At 45.1% G+C, this 23,383-nt stretch overlaps 1 protein-coding gene across 1 annotated transcript in view; it reads right to left on the bottom strand.

Moving 5' to 3' along the window:
* LOC114200048 (guanylate cyclase 2G-like) overlaps positions 1–23,383 on the bottom strand; it is a 67,014-nt gene that overhangs the window by 31,952 nt on the left and 11,679 nt on the right. Inside the window, 4 exon segments of the mRNA XM_028092028.2 lie at positions 4,895–5,085; positions 7,509–7,618; positions 9,134–9,482; positions 10,724–11,049. Of these exon segments, the coding sequence (XP_027947829.2) occupies positions 4,895–5,085; positions 7,509–7,618; positions 9,134–9,482; positions 10,724–11,049 (976 nt within the window).

Genomic DNA, 23,383 nt, shown 5'->3' with positions numbered 1-23,383 from the left:
CAACCTTAGGCATAGCAGGAGCAACTAAAACATGCGTGTCATTTGCAAGAAGCAGGCCTTGGTCTCTTAACTGAAACATTTGGTGACCCATCCAATTTCCACACCTCACCTAGACTCTCCAAATTCACCTGCAGATGATCTAATTCATGGAAGGGCAATATCTTTCTGTTGGGTAAAAGAGCTGACTTAAACTTTTGATTTAAACCCTGTCACTTTTGATTTAAAAACGATCTGCCAACTCTCCGGGGCTACTGGGATTTGCTCCCATGTTGGATATAGACAAATCTTGTTATAGAGCACCTTGCCCTTTCACAGACCAGAACATCTCCCCCCACGTGGAGAATGCCTCTTCCTACAACACTGAGGATCTATTTTGCCATCGTTATTGCATTTCCTGGGCCAACTTACTTTGGCACTTTAAAATTCCATGAGAGTAGGGAGGAAAAAAGTGTCAAATCAAATCTGGATTAGGAGTGGTGGTGACAGTGGGGACAAGTAGAAATTCAATTAAGGTTTAGGTTTCCTTTCAGTTTTCTCATTGATTCAGAGCTGAAAGAAAAAAATGGATTTTTCTAGGGATTCCTAGGCTCGGGAACCCAGAACAACAGCCAGGTCCTGGTGTCCACCAAGCTCTGGATTTGGGAATCGGGCTGCCTGGGTGAGTGGGTTCAGCTGGTTGGGGATTCAACCCTGCAAGGGGGCACTGTATCCCATCACCCCTAGGCCAGGGCCTCTCCCTGAGATCATAGGCCAGGGAGACCTGCCTGGCTGCGGTGTCAGAGAAGGCCCAGGTCCCCGTGGAGGTGCACTTGGGGGGGGGTGGGGGGTGCTGTGTTCTAAACTGGAATCTGAAGTGGCTGAGCCACACCCACCATCAAGGGCAAAATTATTTTAAAGGCCCAAAGTTGATCTTCATATGAGTTCAGAGAGCTACAGACAACCTGTGTGGTGGGTTCCAGGAGCTGAATCCCAAACTGGCCTCCCAGCAGGACCCTCTCCCCCACAACCACCCTCCCCTCCCAGGTCCCTTCCTGTAGCACCATCTACATGTGGAGGAATGTCCTGCCCAGGACCTGATTACTTTCTGATAGCTGTCATGTTGAAGAAAAGGAAGAAAGAGGGTCCTGTTTCTGGATTTCCATAGGGCATGAACTGAGTAATTCATATGCCTCTCTCCCTGGGAGTCTACAAACACGGGGCCAGTGATTCCTGGGAAGAGAGAAGATGCCCATGATGAGGAGGGGAGAGGTGCATGGGGCTCGAAATGCCAGCCCACCAGCTCCCAGCAGCAGAACCTCCTCCTCGCAGCCACCAGGAGCCAGCCGTGAGGTTTTTGCCATTTCAGGGAATCTGAGAAAGGGTCAAGGAGGAGTGTGAGAAAAAGAAGATGGTTCAGAGGTAGTCCTCTCGTGGCCCAAAGGCCACTGTGGGCAGGGAGATGTACGTCGTTAGGCCTATGCTGGGGAGCCCGCCCAACGTTAAAAAAAAAAAAAAAAGAAGTCGTTAAGCAGTTTTTTTTTCACATAAAACCCAAGATTTATGCTTCTCTACAATAATCAGATGTGACAAAACGAGGCAGATGACATGCCAGGCCCCAGGCACGAGTTTGCAAACTTTGTTCTTAGTGAGCCCCTTCCCTCCTGGTTTTGGCATTGACATGGTGCCCCATCCTGGCCCAGGTGTGTTCATTGTCCTTGCTTAGGATGCGCTCAACCATGCACAAAGGACACACCTGCGACTAAGGACACACGGTCCGACATAGGGCTTATTGTTGATTTGTTCCCGTTGGGGGCAGGACACAAAATAACCATTTATTAGGCACCTGCTCTGTGCCCAGCACTGCAAGTCCTGGTGATTTCACACATCTAGTCCCAGTGGACCCTGCAGGGGAGGCACCATCATCCACTCCTTAACAAGCAGAGGTGGGAGGCAGACTCCCCTGAGTTTTCAGAGCCAGGAAGAGAGGCAGGCCTACTGGGCCCCAAGGGCCGTGTTCTTCCCAGCAGCCCATGCTGCCTTGCTATGCATACGCATGCTGACATCCTGAACTTGGGGGTTGAGCACAGCTCCCTGCTAAGGTTTGCAGAGAGGGGCTGGAGCAAATGCGATGACCAACATTGCTGCCTGCAGCGGGAATTGTGTTCATTGTGCAAAGAGGGGATGGGATCTCCATTTCCTAATTTGACCTCCTTGGCCAAGGTCGTCTTTTCGATTGGTGTAAAGACCTTCAGCACCAACTAGTTCTGTGGCTGTGGTCCTGGCCACTGTGTGGCAGAAATGAATACAAGAAGCAGAGACTTGTATCCTAACTCTGTTAAGGGCCAGTCCTCCAGCACAGAAGAGAACAGAAGCCAGTTTGGAAGGAGTGAGGGGCCTCCAGCCTTGAGTCCTGGAAAGCTCAGGCACCCCAGAACCCCAAGGGGACATGCCTTGGGCTCTCTTAAAGGGCCCTGCTGGCCCTCACACCCTCCACTAATTCTAGCATTAGGAATTTTTAAAGGGCAGGAAAGAGGAAATAAATTGATCTGGCAGAGGGGATAAAACAAGAGCAGGAAGACACACTCCTCACCCCCACCTCCCTTTTTTTTTTTTAAGCAAATCCTTCAGGGTCATCAAGAAAAGGAAGAGGGGAAGCTGGTTAATATTTCCACTTGGAAAAGGAGTTGATGGAGTACACATGAACTGAGTCTGTGAAAACCCCAAGGAGCAGGTCTGGGTTATATCCTCTTTAAGTTTCAGGACAAAGTTTAGGCTGTAATTTATTAAGTGAGTGATAAGTCAAAGAAAACACAAATCCTAGCATTTGATGAGCACTACACCTCAGTGTTAACCCAACAGTAAGAACCTGAGCCCCTAGAGAGAGGCAGGCCTTAGTATGATTTCTGGCTCCACCATCTAATGACCTTGTCTCCCCGGGCAAGTACATAACTTTTCTGCCCTGGGTTTACTTACCTGTATAATATAATCCAGATAGTAATAGGACTGCCTCATGGGTTGTGGGGGGATTAAACGAGACAGCCCACAGAAGCTCTCAGTACCCAGCTTGGTATAAGGTAAGCCCTTGACTGGTTCTGGCTGTGATTACTATCTGTGGCAGGAGGTAGGATCTCTGTCTTAGAAATGAGAAAACTGAAGTAGAGAAAGGTGGTGGCAGCAGGTCAGCACACAGGGTGGCTCCTCGAGGAAAGCCAGAGAGGGCGGACCCATCGTTAGAAGCTGATAGTCAAGAATCAGGCCCAGTACCCCCCATCAGGGAGGGCGCAGGATGGGGAAGATCCTGGCATGACCTCACGAGGCATGTCTCACAGGGTACGGGCTCACCTTCAGCGAGGGTGACAAAGGCTGGGTGGGAGGGGACTCTCTCTCCAGCCTCTTCACCCCCTCACACACACCTGGTCTCAATCATCCCCCAGGGGGGAGGAGGGCCCCCCACCTCCCCAGGGCCTGTGCTGTCAAACCTGGATATCACAGACAACACTTTGTCTCTTTGGGCCTCAGTTTCCCAATTAGATCACATGATCTAGGAGCAACTCTTTAACACCCTGGGTGGGAGGGAGGCTGGTTTAATTGAAAGAGGGCAGATTTCGGAGCCAGGTTGGCTCAGCTGCTTTATTGGCTGTGAGACATGGGCTGAGTTCCATAACCTCTCTGAACCTGAGTCTCACCTCGCTTATTTACACAATGAGGAGAAAGCCACTGTCATGGTGAGTGTGATAGTTAAATGAGGTACAATATGTATACTACCATTCCCCACTCCCAAAGCACATAGTAGGTCTTCACTATATGTTCTATTCATTTAGTCAACAAAAATACAAGTGCCTACTAAGGGCTAGGCACTGTTCTCCCCATAGAACCTGGTACAGAACTAACACTTAGTAGATGACTCCCCAAATATTTATCAGTTGATCATCTTACTTGTTAGGATCCACAATGGGCCACCTTGTTCCTAATGGAACCCTTGTCATCAGTGACCCATCATCACATTCCAGGTCAGATCAGCCCCACTCTGCGAGTAGCTCCAGCTCTGGCAATGGTGTCTCTATAAAAAATTCTCTGTGGGAGGGATGGCTGGGTGGCTCAGTCTGTTAAGCATCTGCCTTCAGCTCAGGTCATGATCCCAGGGTCCTGGAATCCAGTCCCATATCGGGCTCCTTGCTCAGCGGGGAGCTTGCTTCTCCCTCTCGCACTCCCCCTGCTTGTGTTCCCTCTCTGTCAAATAAATAAATAAATAAATAAAATCTTAAAAAAAAATTCTCTGTGGGAATCAGACACTTTGCCCCATCATCCCACACAGTCAGGGATCTCCCTCATGATCAGATTGGCTGCTTATCTCTCTCCTGACTGTCTTCTCCCTGTGCTCCACCATCTGCTTGCCTTGACCTCTCCTAGCTCCACATCTCTGACACCCCCTGGTCCTGGCATCCTGCCAGGAAAGGGAATTAATGGGGCCTGAGTTCACTGGGATCTCTTCTGTCCCTTCTATGCACTGGTTTATTAGCTACTCAAAACCACAGCCCAGAGACAGATGTTCTCAGGAGTCTCATTTTTCAGGTAAAGGGACAGATGTGTAGGGAGGTTAAGAAATTCCCCCTCAAGGCCCACAGTTAGTAAATAAAAGAACTGGGATGGGAGCCCAGGTCTCTAACTCCAAAGGCCACCGGCATTTCACCCAGCAACCTCTGTCCTCCTCTGTGATGGTGGGGTGCAGATTTCACAAGATGGCATCAGACTACTATTTATTGTGGGCTCTGGAAGATGAGAAAGTGTGTGTGTGTGTGTGTGTGTGTGTTAGGGGTGTGGGGCAAGCAGAGGGGAAATAAGAGGGAGACTAGCAGAGCCAAACACAAATATTCTCCAAGAAGGGGACAGGGGTCTGTGCAGGAAGGCCCCACACCAGACCTGCTCCTCTGTGGAGATGGTGCTGGAGAAGGGCGGCCCCCTCAGCCTTTGGTAGACTTGCTTCCAGAAGCCTGCATGTCCGGGGCCTTCTCCATAGGAGTCCAGGGCTATGAGAAACACTGACTCGTAGACCGTGGGGAAGTGTGTCACCTTCCGATTTGTCAATACCTCCTTCCAAAAGCTGTCCTAAAACACAAGGAAATAAATGTCGCCATCGTAGGACATATCCCTGTTCAACAGAACTGCTTAAAGACAATGTCAGATCGAATCTCTTCCTCGTAATCCTCGGAAACACAATGACTCTGGAAGGCCTGCCACGCGTCCACATTTTCAAGCCAGCACTGAAGCAGTGGGATGGAAGCCAAATAAGACTAATAAAGAATAAAAGCTTACCTGGGGTGTCAAGAAGCTAAGATGCAGAAAGCTTACCTTGTACCAAAGGGTGGCAAAAAGCTTGAAAAATTAAGGACTGTTAATTCTCAATTTTCTGCTTGTGGCTTCAGTGGTTTGTTAGGATTGTTATTATCTATATTATTACTATTATGAAAGTAGTGCCCACTTACTGTATGTATCTATACATGCAGGCCTTTCCTGATTTCCCTACGGCTCCCTCCTGTCTGTTCCGAGAGGTACCCAACCGTTCTAGGCCTGTGCAGAGGAGTGTGTATGTGCATGTGTGTACATTTTATGTAAATAATATCACAGTATAATGCTGTTCTGTACCTTGATATTTTTCCCCATATAGGAAGCCTATATTGGGGATATTTTATAGAATGAATTTATGCTATTCCTTTTTTTAAATTAGCGTGAATTCAATTGCATGGACGTTGTATGGTATATTTTTAATTCTATAAGCTTTCTGCCACTGTAAGCCAGTTGGAATGTGATTGTCGAGGCTTGGGGAGAAAGTGACGAGGGGGTTGAAGGCTTCCCTGCCAGTACTAAGACCTGTCCCAGCCTCTCCTCATCTGGCTGCAGCAGGCAGAGGAGAGAGAAGTGAAGAGAAAAGGTGGTCAGCAATAACCAAGAGAGGCAGGAGGACGTTCTGGGAAGTCTGGCATATGTTTAGAATTCCAGCTGGCTGCCCAGAAAAATCTGAGACACTTTGGGCAATCCAAAATACTTCTTGATAAAAAGATAAAAGAACTCCAGAATATTATTATACATTTTTCTTCACTCCCTTTTGCTATGTTTCAGCTCATGATTATATAAAACAAGCTCACTTTATGGGGCACCCGGGTGGGCTCAGTCCACTAAGGGTCCAGCTCTTGGTTTCAGCTCAGGTCATGATCTCATGGGTCATGGGATCAAGCCCCACCTTGGGCTCCCTGCTCAGTGGGGAATCTGCTTAAAGATTCTCTCCTGCTTCCCCTCCCCTCACTCGTGCTCTCTCTCTCAAATAAATAAATCTTTAAAAAAATAAATAAAACAAACCAAGTTCACTTTAGAAAGATAAATCTGCTATAAAAATTATACAGTGTGTCCATAGCTAAATGTATGTGGCATTTTTTAAAAGACTGCGAGTGGGATGTGCTGACAGACCCTGAGGCCACCCTACTTGGGTTTGAATACCAGCTCTCCCTCCTCCTAGTCACATAGCCTTGGGCAAGTTATTTCTGCCCTCAGGGACTCAGTTTCCTCATCAATAAAATGAGGGCAATAAAAAGTACCTCCCCGTGGGGTGATGTGAGCTAAAATGGGTTTCAGTATATCAAGTGTTCACGGTGGGGCCTGGTACAAGTCAGCACTCCATAAGGCAGAGCTATTGGGGTGAACGGCTCAGTCCCAGTGTCCAAAAGACCCAGTGTGGAGGACCAGCTATGCCACTGGGGAGCTCTGAGCTCTTGGGTAAGGTACCTTAGTTATCGGAGCCTCCGGTTGGTTCTTTGAAATGCTAATAACGTCTACCTTCCAAGGTTGTTGGAAATGAGTGCCACGATGGTGTAAATTGAGGCTGGAATATCTGCCTCATGGGTCTCTCAGAATACTGAGTGCAACAGGACAAGTAATATGTGTACGTATAGGAACTTAGAGGAGGTATGTGGTACATTTTAGCCATCCTGATCATTACATGAACCAAACCACTTAAGAATTGCCTTATGGAACCAGTATATTGGTCTTTCCAGGCCTTTGCTGGGGCTCCAACAGGGACCTCTCACTCACTATGCAGAAGAACTCTGGGTAAGTTCTTTGAGCTCCATTTCAGTGTCCCGATCATAAAATGAGGACATAAGTGTACCTGGCTCATAAGGTAGTAGTGAGTATTCAGTGAGCTAATGCATCTGGCACATAGCAAGTGTTCCCTAGTTGTTAATTCTTTTTTTTTTTTAAGATTTTATTTATTTATTTGAGAGAGAGAGAGAGAGAGAGAGAGAGAGAGTGAGCAACAGAGAACGCGAGTGGGGGGAGGGGCAGAGGGAGAAGGAGAGAGAGAATCTCAAGTGGACTCCCCGCTGAGCACAGAGCCCAGTGTGGGGCTCGATCCCATGACCCTGAGATCATGACCTGAGCCAAAACCAAGAGTCGGACACTCAACTGATGGAGCCACCCAGGGACCCCGACTTGTTACTTCTTACTGAGGGGGTCACTGAGGGCTTATTGGCACCCACCTCCAACCACAGCACAATAATGAAGACAAATTCTCCTGTGCTGCGTCCCAGGTTCTCTGCAGCCAGCAGAATAATTTTTGCATCCTCTGAGCTGCAGATTAGGATGATAACTAAGAAGAGAAAACAAAGTCAGTCACTGGCACATGCTCACATGCGCGCGCGCGCGCGCGCACACACACACACACACACACACACACATTTTTAAAAAGTGTGGCCTGAAGCCACTCCAAATGAGCAAATGAGACCTGAACTTTCTCTTTCCTTGAGCAAGCTTGAGGAAACAGGAATGCCTAAACCGTCCCCAGTGTGGACACTTCCTGAACCACGTCCACAGTCCACAGGCTGGCAGCTTTCACCCTGCAGCCCAAAAATCCTCACTGTGGGTCTGTCCCAAAGTACAAGCCAACAAAACTGGTGGCCACTTCTGTGCTCTAGTTTCTTCATTTAATTCGCTCAGAGCAACAGATCTGGCTTGTGACTCATCAGCCACACAGCAGTTAGGAGGAGTTCATAGATGACCCAGAATCAGGAGCATTCAGACCTTCTGAGTCTGGATGGGGGACGAGGAGGAGGGACAGGCCATCCGCTTTTCTTCCCTCCAAACACATCAGCATGCATTTTGAGGACACCCAACTGAAGCAGTGACTTATTTTTTAAATGAGGTAAATGAGAGTCTGCTTATTTGAGTCCCAATTGTGTGTTGCAAAGGATACAGCAGTTGGCACGAGAGAAGACCCGTGCCCTCAGGAAGCTGACAGTCACACAGCATACAAGTGAAGAGTTAGAGAGAGCATGTAAGGTTCTGGTTTGTGAGGGGAAAGGAGGTTCTGATATTAATGTGTGAGTGGTGGGGTGGGGGTGGGGTACTGCTCCATAGCAGGCAGTCAGAAAAGGCCCCTCAGACAAGGTGGGCTCTGGGCTGAATCTGAAAGGATAAGAGGAAGCTACCCACAGAAAGAGTGCTGGGTGGAGTGGGGTAGGGTGGCAGGTAGCACTCCAGGCCAAGGGATCAGCAAGTCTCCAAGTCCCAAGGCCATGAAGGCCATAAAGGGCTTAATTTATTTGAAGAACAGAAGAGTCAGTTACTAAATCATGCTAGAAAGGAGAGCCTCTTAAGTACCACAATAAGAATAATTGCTATCTTATGCTGACCAGTTATGTTCAGCACTCAACAGGCATGACTTTAGTTAATCCTCACCATTCTATGACGTAGGTAGGAAGATTGTCTCCATTTTACAGGGAAGGTATCTGAGGCACAGAGAGGTTAATGTATTTGCTCAAGAGCACACCGCTAGAAAGTGTCAGAGGCTGGTTTCAAACCTACGGCTGTTTACCTCCAGAGCCCGTGCTCTAAACAATAACCCAAATGAAGGACCCAGCCCACCTGGTAGATGCTTCCAGAACCTACTCTATGCATCATAACACTATAGCATCAGGGATTTCACTGTAGATTAAAAAAAAATGACTTTGTTGTTGGTGATGCTTTGTGTATCATTAATTTTGCACCCCGTTTCTTTCTGCTTACATCCATAGAAAAACGAGGAGTTCTTTGTTTTTTTTCAAACAATCTGCTTTTCTTACTTGGCTCTCTAAACATAAGCAACAGAAGACTCTTTCCTACTTACTTCTGGCAGCCAATGACATGCTTCTAAGATTCTCTTGAAGGAACGCTGGGTCATTGTTGGTGTATTTCACACTGGCAGTGATAGTGAAATGGGTTTTGAGTCCATTCTCTACAACCTTCCACAATTCATCCACTCCATCCCAGGAGGAAGGCCCAGAGTGACCTCCAAACACCCCAATGTGTTTCCAGCCCAGGTACTGGAGACTTCTCTGGAGCACATCACCAATTTTGTGCCTGGGTGGCACAAGGGTCACATGGGTGTCATATAAGAAGTTGTCCTCCAGTTTTGCCATTTGTCCAGTGAAGTCAAACACAGGGATATTCCACTCTGAGGCCAGCAAGCCAATAATCTTGAAAGGAACCAAAGGGATGTCTTTCCATAATTCAGTTTACACTACACTCAAACCCTATCATAAGGTATCTACGTAAACTTAGAATTTGGTAAGTCTGTGGGTCATACTGGACCCTCTCTTTTGGAATATTGATGATAATGTTTTGGATCCATCTTGAGGATGCAAAACCTCAAAGGACAAGAATAACCACAGCAAGCATTTGTTGACTTATTTCTTCCTTATTCACTTCTCAATACTTTTCATTAGGAGCTTACTATTTACAACCAACTTTGGAGATCTTGCCCTTAAAAGAGCTTATGATCACTTATTACAGGAGCTAAGACATCTAAAAATAGTTTCAGAGTTGAATATACCCTTCAATATTTATAGGCTATAGACCTACAGGAGTTAAGAAAAGTAAAAAATTACTTCTGATTGAGGAATTAGGGATATGAGGGGTGAGGGCAGAGGAGTGAAGAAAGACTCCATGGCATTTGAACTTGACTTTGAAGAATGAGTAGGCTCTGGACAGCTAGAAACGTGTCAGAAGAAAAATTCCAGAAGAGACCAAGATCCAAGTTCAAGTGTGAACTTCATTTGATAGCAGCCACTAATGACAGTTATGCAGTATTTTTGAGAGTGAGGGCCATAATGCTCTTTCCTATTCCCACCTTGCATCCACACCTCTCAGAGGGCAAGATACCAAGGACTTCCACAAAGCTAATCCCATTAACTAAACAGATACAAGTCATTCGATTGTCTTCTTTGCTTGCCCCAGTTTATAGCAATCTGTCATACTTCACTCTTTCCCATTTTCTCTCAACATCACTGAATGATTTATCACACACACCAAAGGGAAACCTACACAAACAAATGATGTTTTTCTGCTTGAAACAAAACATTCATTTTCTACTTAATTTTCCTGAGCCATGTGGCTGACAACATTCGAGTGAATAGTATGAGTCTACACACAACAGCACCATGTCCAAATAATCGACGAGTTTGTTAGTGAACATCTATCTACAAGTTAGTGAGTGAACTAACAATTATTGATTTGAAAGCCTTTCTTTCAAGAGAATATTACCTGTTCTAATTACATGGTCTAATTACATCTCAAAGAAATGGTATCCAAACCCTACATAGTTATTATTTATAATAATGTCATCCTTGCCAAGAGATTATTCAAGTCTGTCCCATCACCTTTAAAACCATCCCTTCCGACGAAAACCAGCCAAAGTTTTTAGAAGGCTATACTCTACCTCTGCTGCTTCTGGACATGCTGGTCCAAACAGGGCAGAAATCTGTTGTCTCTGGACCTGATTGGTGAGAATAGCAAGAGACTCCTTGATGCTGCAAGTTGAGTTGGTATAAGTGAATTCCCAGCTGAAGCTTCCGAGGTCCACTGTCTCTGAGTTGATCTTGTCCATGGCAATCTGGAGGCCTGCACCCAGCCTTTGCATACTGAATGGATGGGAGATGTTCCAGGGAACCTGGAAGCCCACAGCGAGGTTAGCAGCCTCAAGCCAAGTCACCAGCATACTAGTAAAGAGTGTCAGAATTAATGTTGGCTGGGCAGCATGACTTTCTTTTTTTAATAATTTTTTATTTTTATGTTAATCACCATATATTACATCATTAGTTTTTGACGTAGTGTTCCATGATTCATTGTTTGTGCATAACACCCAGTGCTCCACGCAGAACGTGCCCTCCTTAATACCCATCACCAGGCTAACCCATCCCCCTACCCTCCTCCCCTCTAGAACCCTCAGTTTATTTTTCAGAGTCCATCATCTCTCATGGTTCGTCTCCCCCTCTGACTTACTCCCCTTCATTCTTCCCTTCCTGCTATCTTCTTTTTTTTCTTAACATATATTGTATTATTCGTTTCAGATGTACAGATCCGTGATTCATCAGTCTTGTACAATTCACAGCACTCACCATAGCACATACCCTCCCCAATGTCTATCACCCAGCCACCCCATCCCTCCCACCCCCCACCACTCCAGCAAACCTCAGTTTGTTTCCTGAGATTAAGAATTCCTCATATCAGTGAGGTCATATGATACATGTCTTTCTCTGATTGACTTATTTCACTCAGCATAACACTCTCCAGTTCCAACCACGTCGTTGCAAATGGCAAGATCTCATTCCTTTCGATGGCTGCATAATATTCCATTGTGTATATATACCACTTCTTCTTTATCCATTCATCTGTCGATGGACATCTTGGCTCTTTCCACAGTTTGCCTATTGTGGACGTTGCTGCTATAAACATTGGGGTGCACGTACCCCTTCGGATCCCTACATTTGTATCTTTGGGGTAAATACCCAGTAGTGCAGTTGCTGGCTTGTATGGTAGCTCTATTTTCAACTGTTTGAGGAACCTCCATACTGTTTTCCAGAGGGGTTGCGCCAGCTTGCATTCCCACCAACAGTGTAGGAGGGTTCCCCTTTCTCCACATCCCCGCCAACATCTGTCGTTTCCTGACTTGTTCATTTTAGCCATTCTGACTGGTGTGAGGTGGTATCTCATGGAGGTTTTGATTTGGATTTCCCTGATGCCGAGCGATGTGGAGCACTTTTTCATGTGTCTGTTGGCCATTTGGATGTCTTCTTTGGAAAAATGTCTGTTCATGTCTTCTGCCCATTTCTTGATGGATTATTTGTTCTTTGGGTGTTGAGTTTGATAAGTTCTTTATAGATTTTGGATACTAGCCCTTTATCTGATATGTCATTTGCAAATATTTTCTCCCATTGTGTCGGTTGTCTTTTGGTTTTGTGGACTGTTTCTTTTGCTGTGCAAAAGCTTTTGATCTTGATGAAATCCCAATAGTTCATTTTTGCCCTGGCTTCCCTTGCCTTTGGCGATGTTTCTAGGAAGAAGTTGCTGCGGCTGAGGTCGAAGAGGTTGCTGCCTGTGTTCTCCTTTAGGATTTTGATGGACTCCTGTCTCACGTTTAGGTCTTTCAACCATTTGGAGTCTAGTTTTGTGTGTGGTGTAAGGAAATGGTCCAGTTTCATTCTTCCGCATGTGGCTGTCCAATTTTCCCAACACCATTTGTTGAAGAGACTGTCTTTTTTCCATTGGACATTCCTTCCTGCTTTGTCAAAGATGAGTTGACCGTAGAGTTGAGGGTCCATTTCTGGGCTCTCGATTCTGTTCCATTGATCTATGTGTCTGTTTTTGTGCCAGTACCATACTGTCTTGACGATGACAGCTTTGTAATAGAGCTGGAAGTCCGGAATTGTGAGGCCGCCAGCTTTGCTTTCCTTTTTCAATATTCCGCTGGCTATTCGGGGTCTCTTCTGCTTCCATACAAATTTTAGGATTATTTGTTCCCATTTCTTTGAAAAAGGCGGATGGTATTTTGATGGGGATTGCATTGAATGTGTAGCTTGCTCTAGGTAGCACTGACATCTTCACAATAGTTGTTCTTCCAATCCATGTGCATGGAACGTTTTTCCATTTCTTTGTGTCTTCTTCAATTTCTTTCCTGAGTATTTTATAGTTTTCTGAGTACAGATCCTTTGCCTCTTTGGCTAAATTTATTCCTAGGTATCTTATGGTTTTGGGTGCAATTGTAAATGGGATCGACTCCTTGATTTGTCTCTCTTCTGTCTTGTTGTTGGTGTATAGGAATGCCACAGATTTCTGTGCATTGATTTTATATCCTGCTAACTTGACTGAATTCCTGTATGAGTTCTAGCAGTTTTGGGGTGGAGTCTTTTGGGTTTTCCACATACAGTATCATATCATCGGCAAAGAGTGAGAGTTTGACTTCCTCTTTGCTGATTTGGATGCCTTTGATTTCTTTTTGTTGTCTGATTGCTGTGGCTAGGACTTCTAATACTATGTTGAATAGCAGTGGTGAGAGTGGACATCCCTGCCGCGTTCCTGACCTTAGGGGAAAAGCTCTCAGCTTTTCCCCATTGAGAATGATATTCGCTGTAGGTTTTTCATAGATGGCTTTTATGATATTGAGGTATGTACCCTCTATCCCTATACTCTGAAGAGTTTTGATCAAGAAAGGATGCTGTACTTTGTCAAATGCTTTTTCTGCATCTATTGAGAGGATCATAGGATTCTTGTTCTTTCTTTTGTTAATGTATTGTATCACGTTGATTGATTTGCGGATGTTGAACCAGCCTTGCAGCCCAGGGATAAATCCCACTTGGTCGTGGTGAATAATCCTTTTAATGTACTGTTGGATCCTATTGGCTAGTATTTTGGTGAGAATTTTTGCATCCATGTTCATCAAGGATATTGGTCTGTAATTCTCCTTTGTGATGGGGTCTTTGTCTGGTTTTGGGATCAGGGTAATGGTGGCCTCATAAAATGAGTTTGGAAGTTTTCCTCCCATTTCTATGTTTTGGAACAGTTTCAGGAGAATAGGTATTAATTCTTCTTGAAATGTCTGATAGAATTCCCCTGGGAAGCCATCTGGCCCTGGGCTTTTGTTTGTTGGGAGATTTTTGATGATTGCTTCAATTTCCTTAGTGATTATAGGTCTGTTCAGGTTTTCTATTTCTTCCTGGTTCAATTTTGGTAGTTGATACATCTCTAGAAATGCACCCATTTCTTCCAGGTTATCTAATTTGCTGGCATAGAGTTGCTCATAATATGTTCTTATAATTGTTTGTATTTCTTTGGTGTTGGTTGTGATCTCTCCTCTTTCATTCATGATTTTGTTGATTTGGGTCCTTTCTCTTTTGTTTTGGATAAGTCTGGCCAGGGGTTTATCAATCTTGTTAATTCTTTCAAAAAACCAGCTCCTAGTTTTGTTGATCTGTTCTACTGTTCTTTTGGTTTCTAGTTCATTGATTTCTGCTCTGATCTTTATTATTTCTCTTCTCCTGCTGGGTTTAGGCTTTATTTGCTGTTCTTTCTCCAGCTCCTTTAGGTGTAGGGTTAAGTTGTGTATTTGAGACCTTTCTTGTTTCTTGAGAAAGGCTTGTATTGCTATATACTTTCCTCTCAGGACCGCCTTTGCTGTATCCCAAAGATTTTGAACAGTTGTGTTTTCATTTTCATTGGTTTCCATGAATTTTTTAAATTCTTCTTTAATTTCCTGGTTGACCCATTCATTCTTTAGTAGGATGCTCTTTAGCCTCCATGTATTTGAGTTCTTTCCGACTTTCCTCTTGTGATTGAGTTCTAGTTTCAAAGCATTGTGATCTGAAAATATGCAGGGAATAATCCCAATCTTTTGGTACCGGTTGAGACCTGATTTGTGACCTAGGATGTGATCAATTCTGGAGAATGTTCCATGGGCACTAGAGAAGAATGTGTATTCCGTTGCTTTGGGATGGAATGTTCTGAATATGTCTGTGAAGTCCATTTAGTCCAGTGTTTCATTTAAAGTCTTTATTTCCTTGTTGATCTTTTGCTTAGATGATCTGTCCATTTCAGTCAGGGGGGTGTTAAAGTCCCCCACTATTATTGTATTGTTGTCAATGTGTTTCTTTGCTTTTGTTTTAATTGCCTTCTATAATTGGCTGCTCCCACGTTAGGGGCATAGATATTTACAATTGTTAGATCTTCTTGTTGGATAGACCCTTTAAGTAGGATATAGTGTCCTCTTCATCTCTTATTACAGTCTTTGTTTTAAAATCTAATCTGTCTGATATAAGGATTGCCACCCCAGCTTTCTTTTGGTGTCCATTAGCATGGTAATTGGTTTTCCACCCCCTCATTTTCAATCTGGGGGTGTCTTTGGGTCTAAAATGAGTCTCTTGCAGACAGCCTATCTATGGGTCTTGTTTTTTAATCCAATCTGATAGCCTGTGTCTTTTGATTGGGGCATTGAGCCCATTTACATTCAGGGTAACTATTGAAAGGTATGAATTTAGTGCCATTGTATTGCCTGGAAGGTGACTGTTACTGTATATTATCTGTGTTCCTTTCTGATCTATGCTGCTTTTAGGCTCTCTTTTTGCTTAGAGGACCTCTTTCAATATTTCTTGTAGGGCTGGTTTTGTGTTTGCAAATTCCTTTAGTTTTTGTTTGTCCTGGAAGCTTTTTATCTCTCCTTCTATTTTCAATGACAGCCTGGCTGGATATAGTATTCTTGGCTGCATATTTTTCTCATTTAGTGCTCTGAAGATATCATGCCAGTCCTTTCTGGCCTGCCAGGTCTCTGTGGATAGGTCTGTTGCCAGTCTAATGTTTCTACCATTGTAGGTTACATATCTCTTTTCCCAAGCTGCTTTCAGGATTTTCTCTTTGTCTCTGAGACTCGTAAGTTTTACTATTAGATGTCGGGGTGTTGACCTATTTTTATTGATTTTGAGAGGGGTTCTCTGTGCCTCCTAGATTTTGATGCCTGTTTCCTTCCCCACGTTAGGGAAGTTCTCTGCTATTATTTGCTCCAATATACCTTCTGCCCCTCTCTCTCTTTCTTCTTCTTCTGGGATCCCAAATATTCTAATGTTGTTTCATCTTATCGTATCGCTTATCTCTCGAATTCTGGGCAGCATGACTTTCAATCCCCAAACAGAGCCCAGACCTGAGTGAGGCCTCAGCGCCTATCCTGGGAGCCGTAAATGGCATCTAACACCTGTATCACTGCAGAACTCAGAGGCTCAGCCTCCTGAACGCTCATGCCAGGAGCTTAAAAGATAGTACAGTTCCCTGAGGACCACAGCTTGCTTTCTGTTCAGTGCCATTAATTAACCAAAACCTTCCCTTTTCAGAGTCTGTCCTAACACATCTAGAAGCTGCAGTCTTGAAGAAAGAGGCTGGGGCAGGGAGTCAGCAAGACCATGGTAATGGATCCAGGGACACCATTGACAAACTTCATGGTCCTGGGAAGGTCACATAACCCCCCTCCATCCTCCTAAACCCTAATCCCTCCTCACTAGTAAGGGAAAAATCAAGAGAACCACTCAAGTTGTAAGCAGATGGCCTGGGCTGAATTCTAACTCCACCACAAATTGTGTGGCCTGGGACATGTTACTTCCCTTCATTTCCTGATCCCTAAAATGGGGGTAAAACTGTAGAGGGATCTTCACCCAGGTGACATGGTGAGGATTGAAAGTGATCCAGTGCCTGGCACAATGCCCGGGGAAAGAACCATTTCATCCACGTTAGATGGTGGTGGTGGTGATGATGATGATAGTGATGGTTGATGATGTTGATATCATCATAATGATGATGATTATCACCTGCTGAATCCATCTTATAGGAAATTCTCCTAGCTTAAGTGAGCTGATGGCTGTGAGGGGATTTACTGACAGCCGGTACGGTCTGTACCCCTCACCCAGGCTTAGGGCCCCAAGGAGAGGTTACTGTGAGGATAAACACTCACTCTCCGTCTACACAGCTCAGGGCAAAGCCAGAGCCAATTCTTTGTTGATTAATTACATGTCAAGTATTACATATGTAATATTTTACATATGAACTACTACCTTACATGAAGTATTACAGGGATGGCAGGCCCCTTGGAAAGCCATTGCTATCCCCAGGTAAGATGACCCAGCTACCAGCTGGGCAAAGGCTCTTCAGTATAAAGGGCTCTGTTTCCCCCTACTACGGGCTTTCTTCTGGATCCCACTGGCAGGGAAGCATCTAGCCTCCCCTACTCACCTCAGAATTATGTATTTCAGCGCAGTAAACTTGCTATGGCTCTCAAAGCTTGACCTAAGGACCACCTACATCAGTCTCTCCTGATGGTCAGATGGATAGATTCAAGGGCCCCACTGCAGGGTCTTGGGTTTACCCGGGGGATCTGAATTTAACAGGCCTTCGTGTATCCCTACGTACGCTAAGGTTTGAGAACTTTTGAGACAGTCTAAAGTGAGAAGAGGGAAAGAACAGCCAATGACTATCCATCCTCTAGTTATGTTCCTTCAGTAGCAAGCTCCCCGCCCCCCACTCCAATGGGATTCCTGAGCTTTAGGTCTCGCCTACCTCAGAGGGCTATTTTCAAACCTGTGGATTAGAGGGGTTGGCTTTTCTCCAAACCAAACTCATCATAACTGATTCTTCATTGAGCTACAGATTCTCTCTCTCCCCTCTGCTAGGACAGCTCAGTGTCAAACTGGCAAATCATCTGAGTCTAGGCTCCCATGCTCTAACCATAGTTCCATGGACCTTTTTGACTCAGATGGTTACCAGATGTATGTGGCCTTGGGTAAGTCAGTTACACCTGTGCCCTGATTTCCTCAATTTCAAAATAACATGACAAACCCCCTCTCAGAAGAATGTTGTAAAGATATTGTGAGATTATATAATTCCTTAGCATGCTGCTTCCCATTTAGCGGGAACTCAATAAAGGTGCATCCTTGATGGGTATATCATTGCACCGGTCATAATGCCAAAGCAAGGATTCTAGAAACAATGTCTTATTACATGCTCTGCATCACCCTCCTCCTCCCATTTACAAACTTCTTAAAATTTATACTCCCACTCTAGATAATTTTAGATTTTTTACATTTATAGGTTGTCTTTCTCTGAGAAACTGTGAGGCCAAGTTGACTGCGTGTGTCCTTCCTTGGGTCCTCAGATCCAGCACAGTGTTGGACCTTTAAACGTACAAATTCATATTAATCATAATCAGTATGAGTACTTTTTGTATTCTTATTTTTTTTAAAGATTTTATTTACTTATTTGAGAGAGAGAGAGCATGAGCGGGGTTTGGGGCAAAGGGAGAAGGAGAAGTAGAAACATGGATGAGCTGAGCATGGAGCCCGACACGGGGCTCGATCCCAGCACCCTGAGACCATGACCTGAGCCGAAGGAAGCCGCTTAACCAACTGAGCCACCCAGGCGCTACAGTACTTTTTGTATCTGTAAGTACTTACACGTGGTTATGGTCAAAACCGGAAGAAGATACCAGTGAGATTCAGTGTTAGTGAGAGTTTAATAAACAGACATACAGTGCTGATAGGAAAGTTAATTGATGGCAGTTTCTCAATATGCATCCAAGTCTTAGAATATATGCATTTTTGACTCAGAAATTCCACTTTGGGGGATTTGACCTAAATAAATAAGATCATATGATAAAATTTAACTACAGTCAAAAATTAGACACAAACCGTATACCTGAAACAAATATAACACTGTATGGTAACTATACTGCAGTTAAAATAAAAATCTTAATTAAAAAAAATTAAACACAAACTTTATGTCCAATAATAGGGGGCTGGATAAATAAGCTGGCATGAATCCATATGATTAAGGACTATGCAGTCATTCAAAATGATATTTTAAATGTACATTTATTGACTTGGAAAGATAGTCACAATGTTTTAAGTGAGGAAGCACACTGTAAAAACAACATGTACTGGGGCCCCTGGGTGGTGCAGTCAGCTGAGCATCCAACTCCATTTTGGCTCAGGTCATGATCTCAGGGTCGTAGGACTGAGCCCCACATTGGGCTCTGCATTCAGCATGGAGTCTGCTTAAGACTCTCTCTCCCTCTGCCCCTCCCCCTGCTCTCTCTGTCTCTGTCTCTCTCTTTAAGAAATAAATCTTTTTTTAAATAAGACATGTACGGTATTCCATTTTTATTTTCTTAAAAAGGCACATAGGCTTCATAGCAAAGATTTATATACACCAAACCACTAAAAGTTGTTCTCTCTGGATGATGGAAATTATATGGGTGGTTTCTTCTTCTCTTTACTTAATTTTCATGTTTTGTCTTAATGTCTGCGATGAAGAAGAAAAGTGAACATTTTAATTAATAACAAACCCCACAGACTTGCATTCGTGGAGTAAAAGCATGGGCTTTAACTCATGCTATCTGAATTCTCAGGTCAGGAGAACCTCACAGTGGTCTGAGTCCTCACACCTCTTAGGCACTTGGCTTACCTTTGTGGGCTCTAATTATCCTCTGCTGAACTCAGTCCCTTGCATTTCTCCATAGCCCTCAGAGGGGGAGAGCAACAGAGATGCAGTGGTCCAGGTGATGGCAATCATCGTCTGGAAAAGAGTTGCTATAGTTACACCCCCTCCCCCACGTTGTGTGAAGTGCTTGATTGGCTGGAGTGGAAAGGCCTGAGGTTAAAAGCAGCTGAGGAGGCTCGGTAGGGACTGTGGTGGCTGGGAGGGGGCACACTGTTCTCCACTTTCCTTCTCCAGCCCTCTTCCCTTCTAGGAGATTCTTATGCCTGAAAGTTACCAGTGCCGTGGTGGTTGATGGGGGAGGCCACGTGGTTGCATCCAAGGATGGTTTGGAACAAAAGTAGCCTGTACGTGGCCAGCAGAGGTACAGAGTTTGGTTTCCTAGGTCAGTGGGGTAGTGCTCTGATTCATAACTACTTTAGCCCATCTCTGCTTTCTGAAGAGATTATTACAGAGGGAGAGTCCTTTCTGCCTCATTTATGACTTCCTCAATGCTGGCCCGCCTGTGCCATAAACTAGACACAGAGTCAGCTGCTCAGCATCCACGGTCAGATAAACTGAGCTGATCCAGGGTGGAAGGGCTTTAGTAAGAGCTCTGGCTTTTTTTCTAGCTGCCTTCCCCCTCTCCCCAACTGCTTCCCCCATCCCCAGTTGCCTCCCTTCGGCTTGTAAATCTGTGGCCTAATCATGTTTAGAGAAAAGTAAAGGTTTGGAATGTGTGGAGTTGAACTTGTCTGGAAGCAGAAAAGGGTGTTGAAGTACAAGATGAGCCCATAATCACCTTGAGGGAAGGACAACCATCACCCTTGTCCTCACACACTCTCTTGCATCTCATCCTGTGTTCTGGGAAAATGCATCAACCTCAGGTTTTGCCAAGGGGCTGGATTTGAGCCTCCGTTTTCTTATTGACGAAGTGGAAAAATGGCAGGGGGCAGAGCCCTTTGACCTTACCAGCTCCTTGTCCTAAAACCCTAGGGCTCTGGTAGATTCAAAACTAACCAAGTATTCCATGTTTGGTGATGGCAGCAAGTTTCTCTCCAAGTCCTGTTTACAAGTTCCTAAAGGGAGCATCCCTGAAGATCTATCACACCTCGTACTAACCCTCCACTAAGTAAGAGCAAGTTAAAGGCAGCGATTACCTGTCCACATGTGAACTTCAAACTTCCCTGTTGTGTTCTCCACTCTTGCAAATAGTGGTGATGCGGCCAATGAATACAAAGCTTCTAGTAAGTAAATGTTTGAAGAGCCACAGGAAAGTGGAGCAAAGGTTGAACTTGTGTAAAGGCAGGAGATTGTGTTTCTTAGAACTGAAACAAAGCAGATTCCTTGGATCCAAAAGCCACTCCTTTAGGTGACCATGCAGACACTACTCCTAGAAGGCCAAGGATGGGGCACTGACCTTGGCTTTCTGATGAGGACACACTGATCTTGTTTCTGAAAATGTTTACGCGAGGGGCTGACAATCCCCTTTCACGGGGACATGACCGCTTACGTACTTCAACACCTGATATCTATCCTGGGAGGCTAAAATACTCTTCCACCGGCCTATGATGTGTTCTTTCTCACACCTGTTTCCACCAGGAATGAGTCTTTGCCACCTGAACGGTGCTTCTCATCATCTGGGGATCCTAATCTAGACTTTCAAGTTTTCTTCTGGCTACAGGTATAATCTGAAGTTTAGCAAGTTGGTCCAGCCTGAACGCCATATTTCTGATCTGAATATTTATTTTGTGGTCTTTGACCCCATCTCCTAGATTACCGTTCCTGACCCCCCTATAGAGCCTTAGCATGAAGAGCAAAAACACCCAGAAAGTGGAGGGGAGGAGGGGCAGCTGTCTGCTCAGTAATCAAAGCTACTAAATGATTAACAGTGATGTAATTACTTCCCAAACCACTCTCAATAACATTTTAAGTTTTCCAAGAACACCTTTGTTGCCACAGTGTCTCAAACACTGAGCAAACAAAGTGTCCTTGCCTTAATACATCTTTCTCTGGTGAGTATATACTTTCAACCCATGAGCATGATATGCTTCTCCATCCAATCAGGGGCCTGTGTGGCGCTAGGCTTGTTGTCTGAGCCGATTCCCTCTGGTGTGTAGCCATCTAAAGCGAGGCAGGATGTCCCTTCTGACTCCTCCACCCTCTTTAGCTTCTTGTCTGGAGAGACCAGAACTCCTCCCACTTCCTGGTATTTCCGCTCCACTCATGTGAAAAGTTCCCAAAGAGCTCTCTAGCCAGGCACTCAGGGTTGTGCTCTTGTGCTGCGAGCCCAGGGAACCAAGACTGCAAAGCAGAGGACCATGTCCTTAAGGGCTTGGTGAGGGAGGAGGTATTGGCCTGCCCCCCAAAGTACTGACGCCCACCTCCGTGTTTCCTCGCTCACTCTCTTGGAGGAGGTAGCATAGCAAGAGGGTTGGGAGCACTGGTTTGGAATGAGATTTAAGCTGACTTGGACATGTTGTGCAGTGTCTAAACTTCAGTTTCCTTATGTCTAATTACCCTGATGAGCTCACGTGAGGATTAGATGGAGTAACAGAAGGAGCTTGAACACACAGGGTGGTGCCTGGCATGGAACACCAGCCAGGGAATGGTAGCAGTTTTATAATACGGACCTGTTGCCTCAGTCAAGGTCATGACCTCTGTTGAATGGATGCTAGGGAAACCAGAGGTTCACGTAGAAGACCTTGCTGTCTTCAAGTTCTTCCAGAGCACTTATGACATGTTCTCTGCTGCCCCTGGAGGACACCACCTTTTGTTTACATTCTAGAGGCATTAAGGCCGAGGACCTTTGGTCTAAATCAGTGTTGCCCAAGAAAAATACAATGCAAGTCACATACGTAATTTCAAAATTTTCAGCAGACCTATTTATAAGAGGAAAAGGAGCAAGGAGAATTACTTACCTAGTGTATTCTAGATATTATCCTTCAACAAGTAATCAGGATTATAAAAACTGAGATGTGATGCTATTTTCTTCATGCTAAGTCTCCAAACTTTGGTGTGTATATTGTATATATCTAAAGGTGGACTTGCCCCCTTTCCAGTGCTCAGTAGCCATATGTGGCTCCCGGTTAGAGTATTGGGCAGTGCAGATCTTAGTCTTCTCTCTGAGCTACTTTCTAACCTGCTGGGAAATAGTGATGATCTTTATGGGGTTGTTGAGGGCTCTGGGAAGTTAGAGCTGACTCCTCTTTCAGAGATCTTTCCACTCTCCCTCTGATTCTTAAATGCTCTTGGAAAGCTCTTGCTGACAAAGGAGCAAGTTGCCTGTTTCACTGTGTCCCAACCTTGATGACATCATGAACCTGGGAGTGAGAGTATTTATATGAGCCACTGCCCTGGATGAGGCTGTTCACAAGCATACCCAGCCACTGTGAGGACTGAGGGTCACTATGTCGTGGCCCATCCGTGTGCTGTCGGAAAGTTCAGATCTAAGTCTACAAGGCAATTTGCTCTGTGTGTGTGTTGGGTGGGGAGGGGTGGTGTACCTGGGGATAGGGAAAACTTTGTATTGCAATCTGTGCAAACACTATTCTCGTCAACCAAGTGCTCGTGCTTGAGTAACACTTCCTTCCCACAATGAATGAGCAAGTGGCCTCAAGAGCCTGGGTGGCCAAGCTGTTGCTGTCCACGACCCAAGCTGAGGAAGAATGAGCTGCTCTAGCCCCGAGCTGGGGACCGGCTTCCCCTACACGTGTTGGGAAGTCCCATGGTGCAGGATTGACAGCGGCGCCCAGCAAGGAGCCATGGGCACTGGTGGCACAGCAGACAACTAAGCAGACCGCCCTGAGGGTTGCACAGCTGGATCTAGGGTGCATTGGACCCCTCTAGTTTAGTGAAGTGAGGCTCTGTGTGGGAAATGATCTCAGCAGCAGGAAGGATATCCAGGCAGAGGGAAAGCCCTTCTGTGGAGGGGAAAAGTAGCTGTCGCTCCATCCTTGGCATCAGATCCATATGGCTGGTCTTGTGTCCTGCTTCCTTTAAGACAACGATTCTTCGTTTTCTTTGAGAGGCCAGTGAAAGAGCCCAAGATGGCAAGGGGTTCATAGAATGGATCGTACTCATAGATACACTCTTA

This window comes from Eumetopias jubatus, unplaced genomic scaffold, assembly GCF_037043125.1.
Source record: "Eumetopias jubatus isolate StellerSeaLion01/CBP00866 unplaced genomic scaffold, mEumJub1_p1.0 scaffold_17, whole genome shotgun sequence".
Taxonomy (NCBI): Eukaryota; Metazoa; Chordata; class Mammalia; order Carnivora; family Otariidae; genus Eumetopias; species Eumetopias jubatus.
Note: the sequence above shows the minus strand (reverse complement) of the source record. Positions and strands in the feature narration are given on the sequence as shown.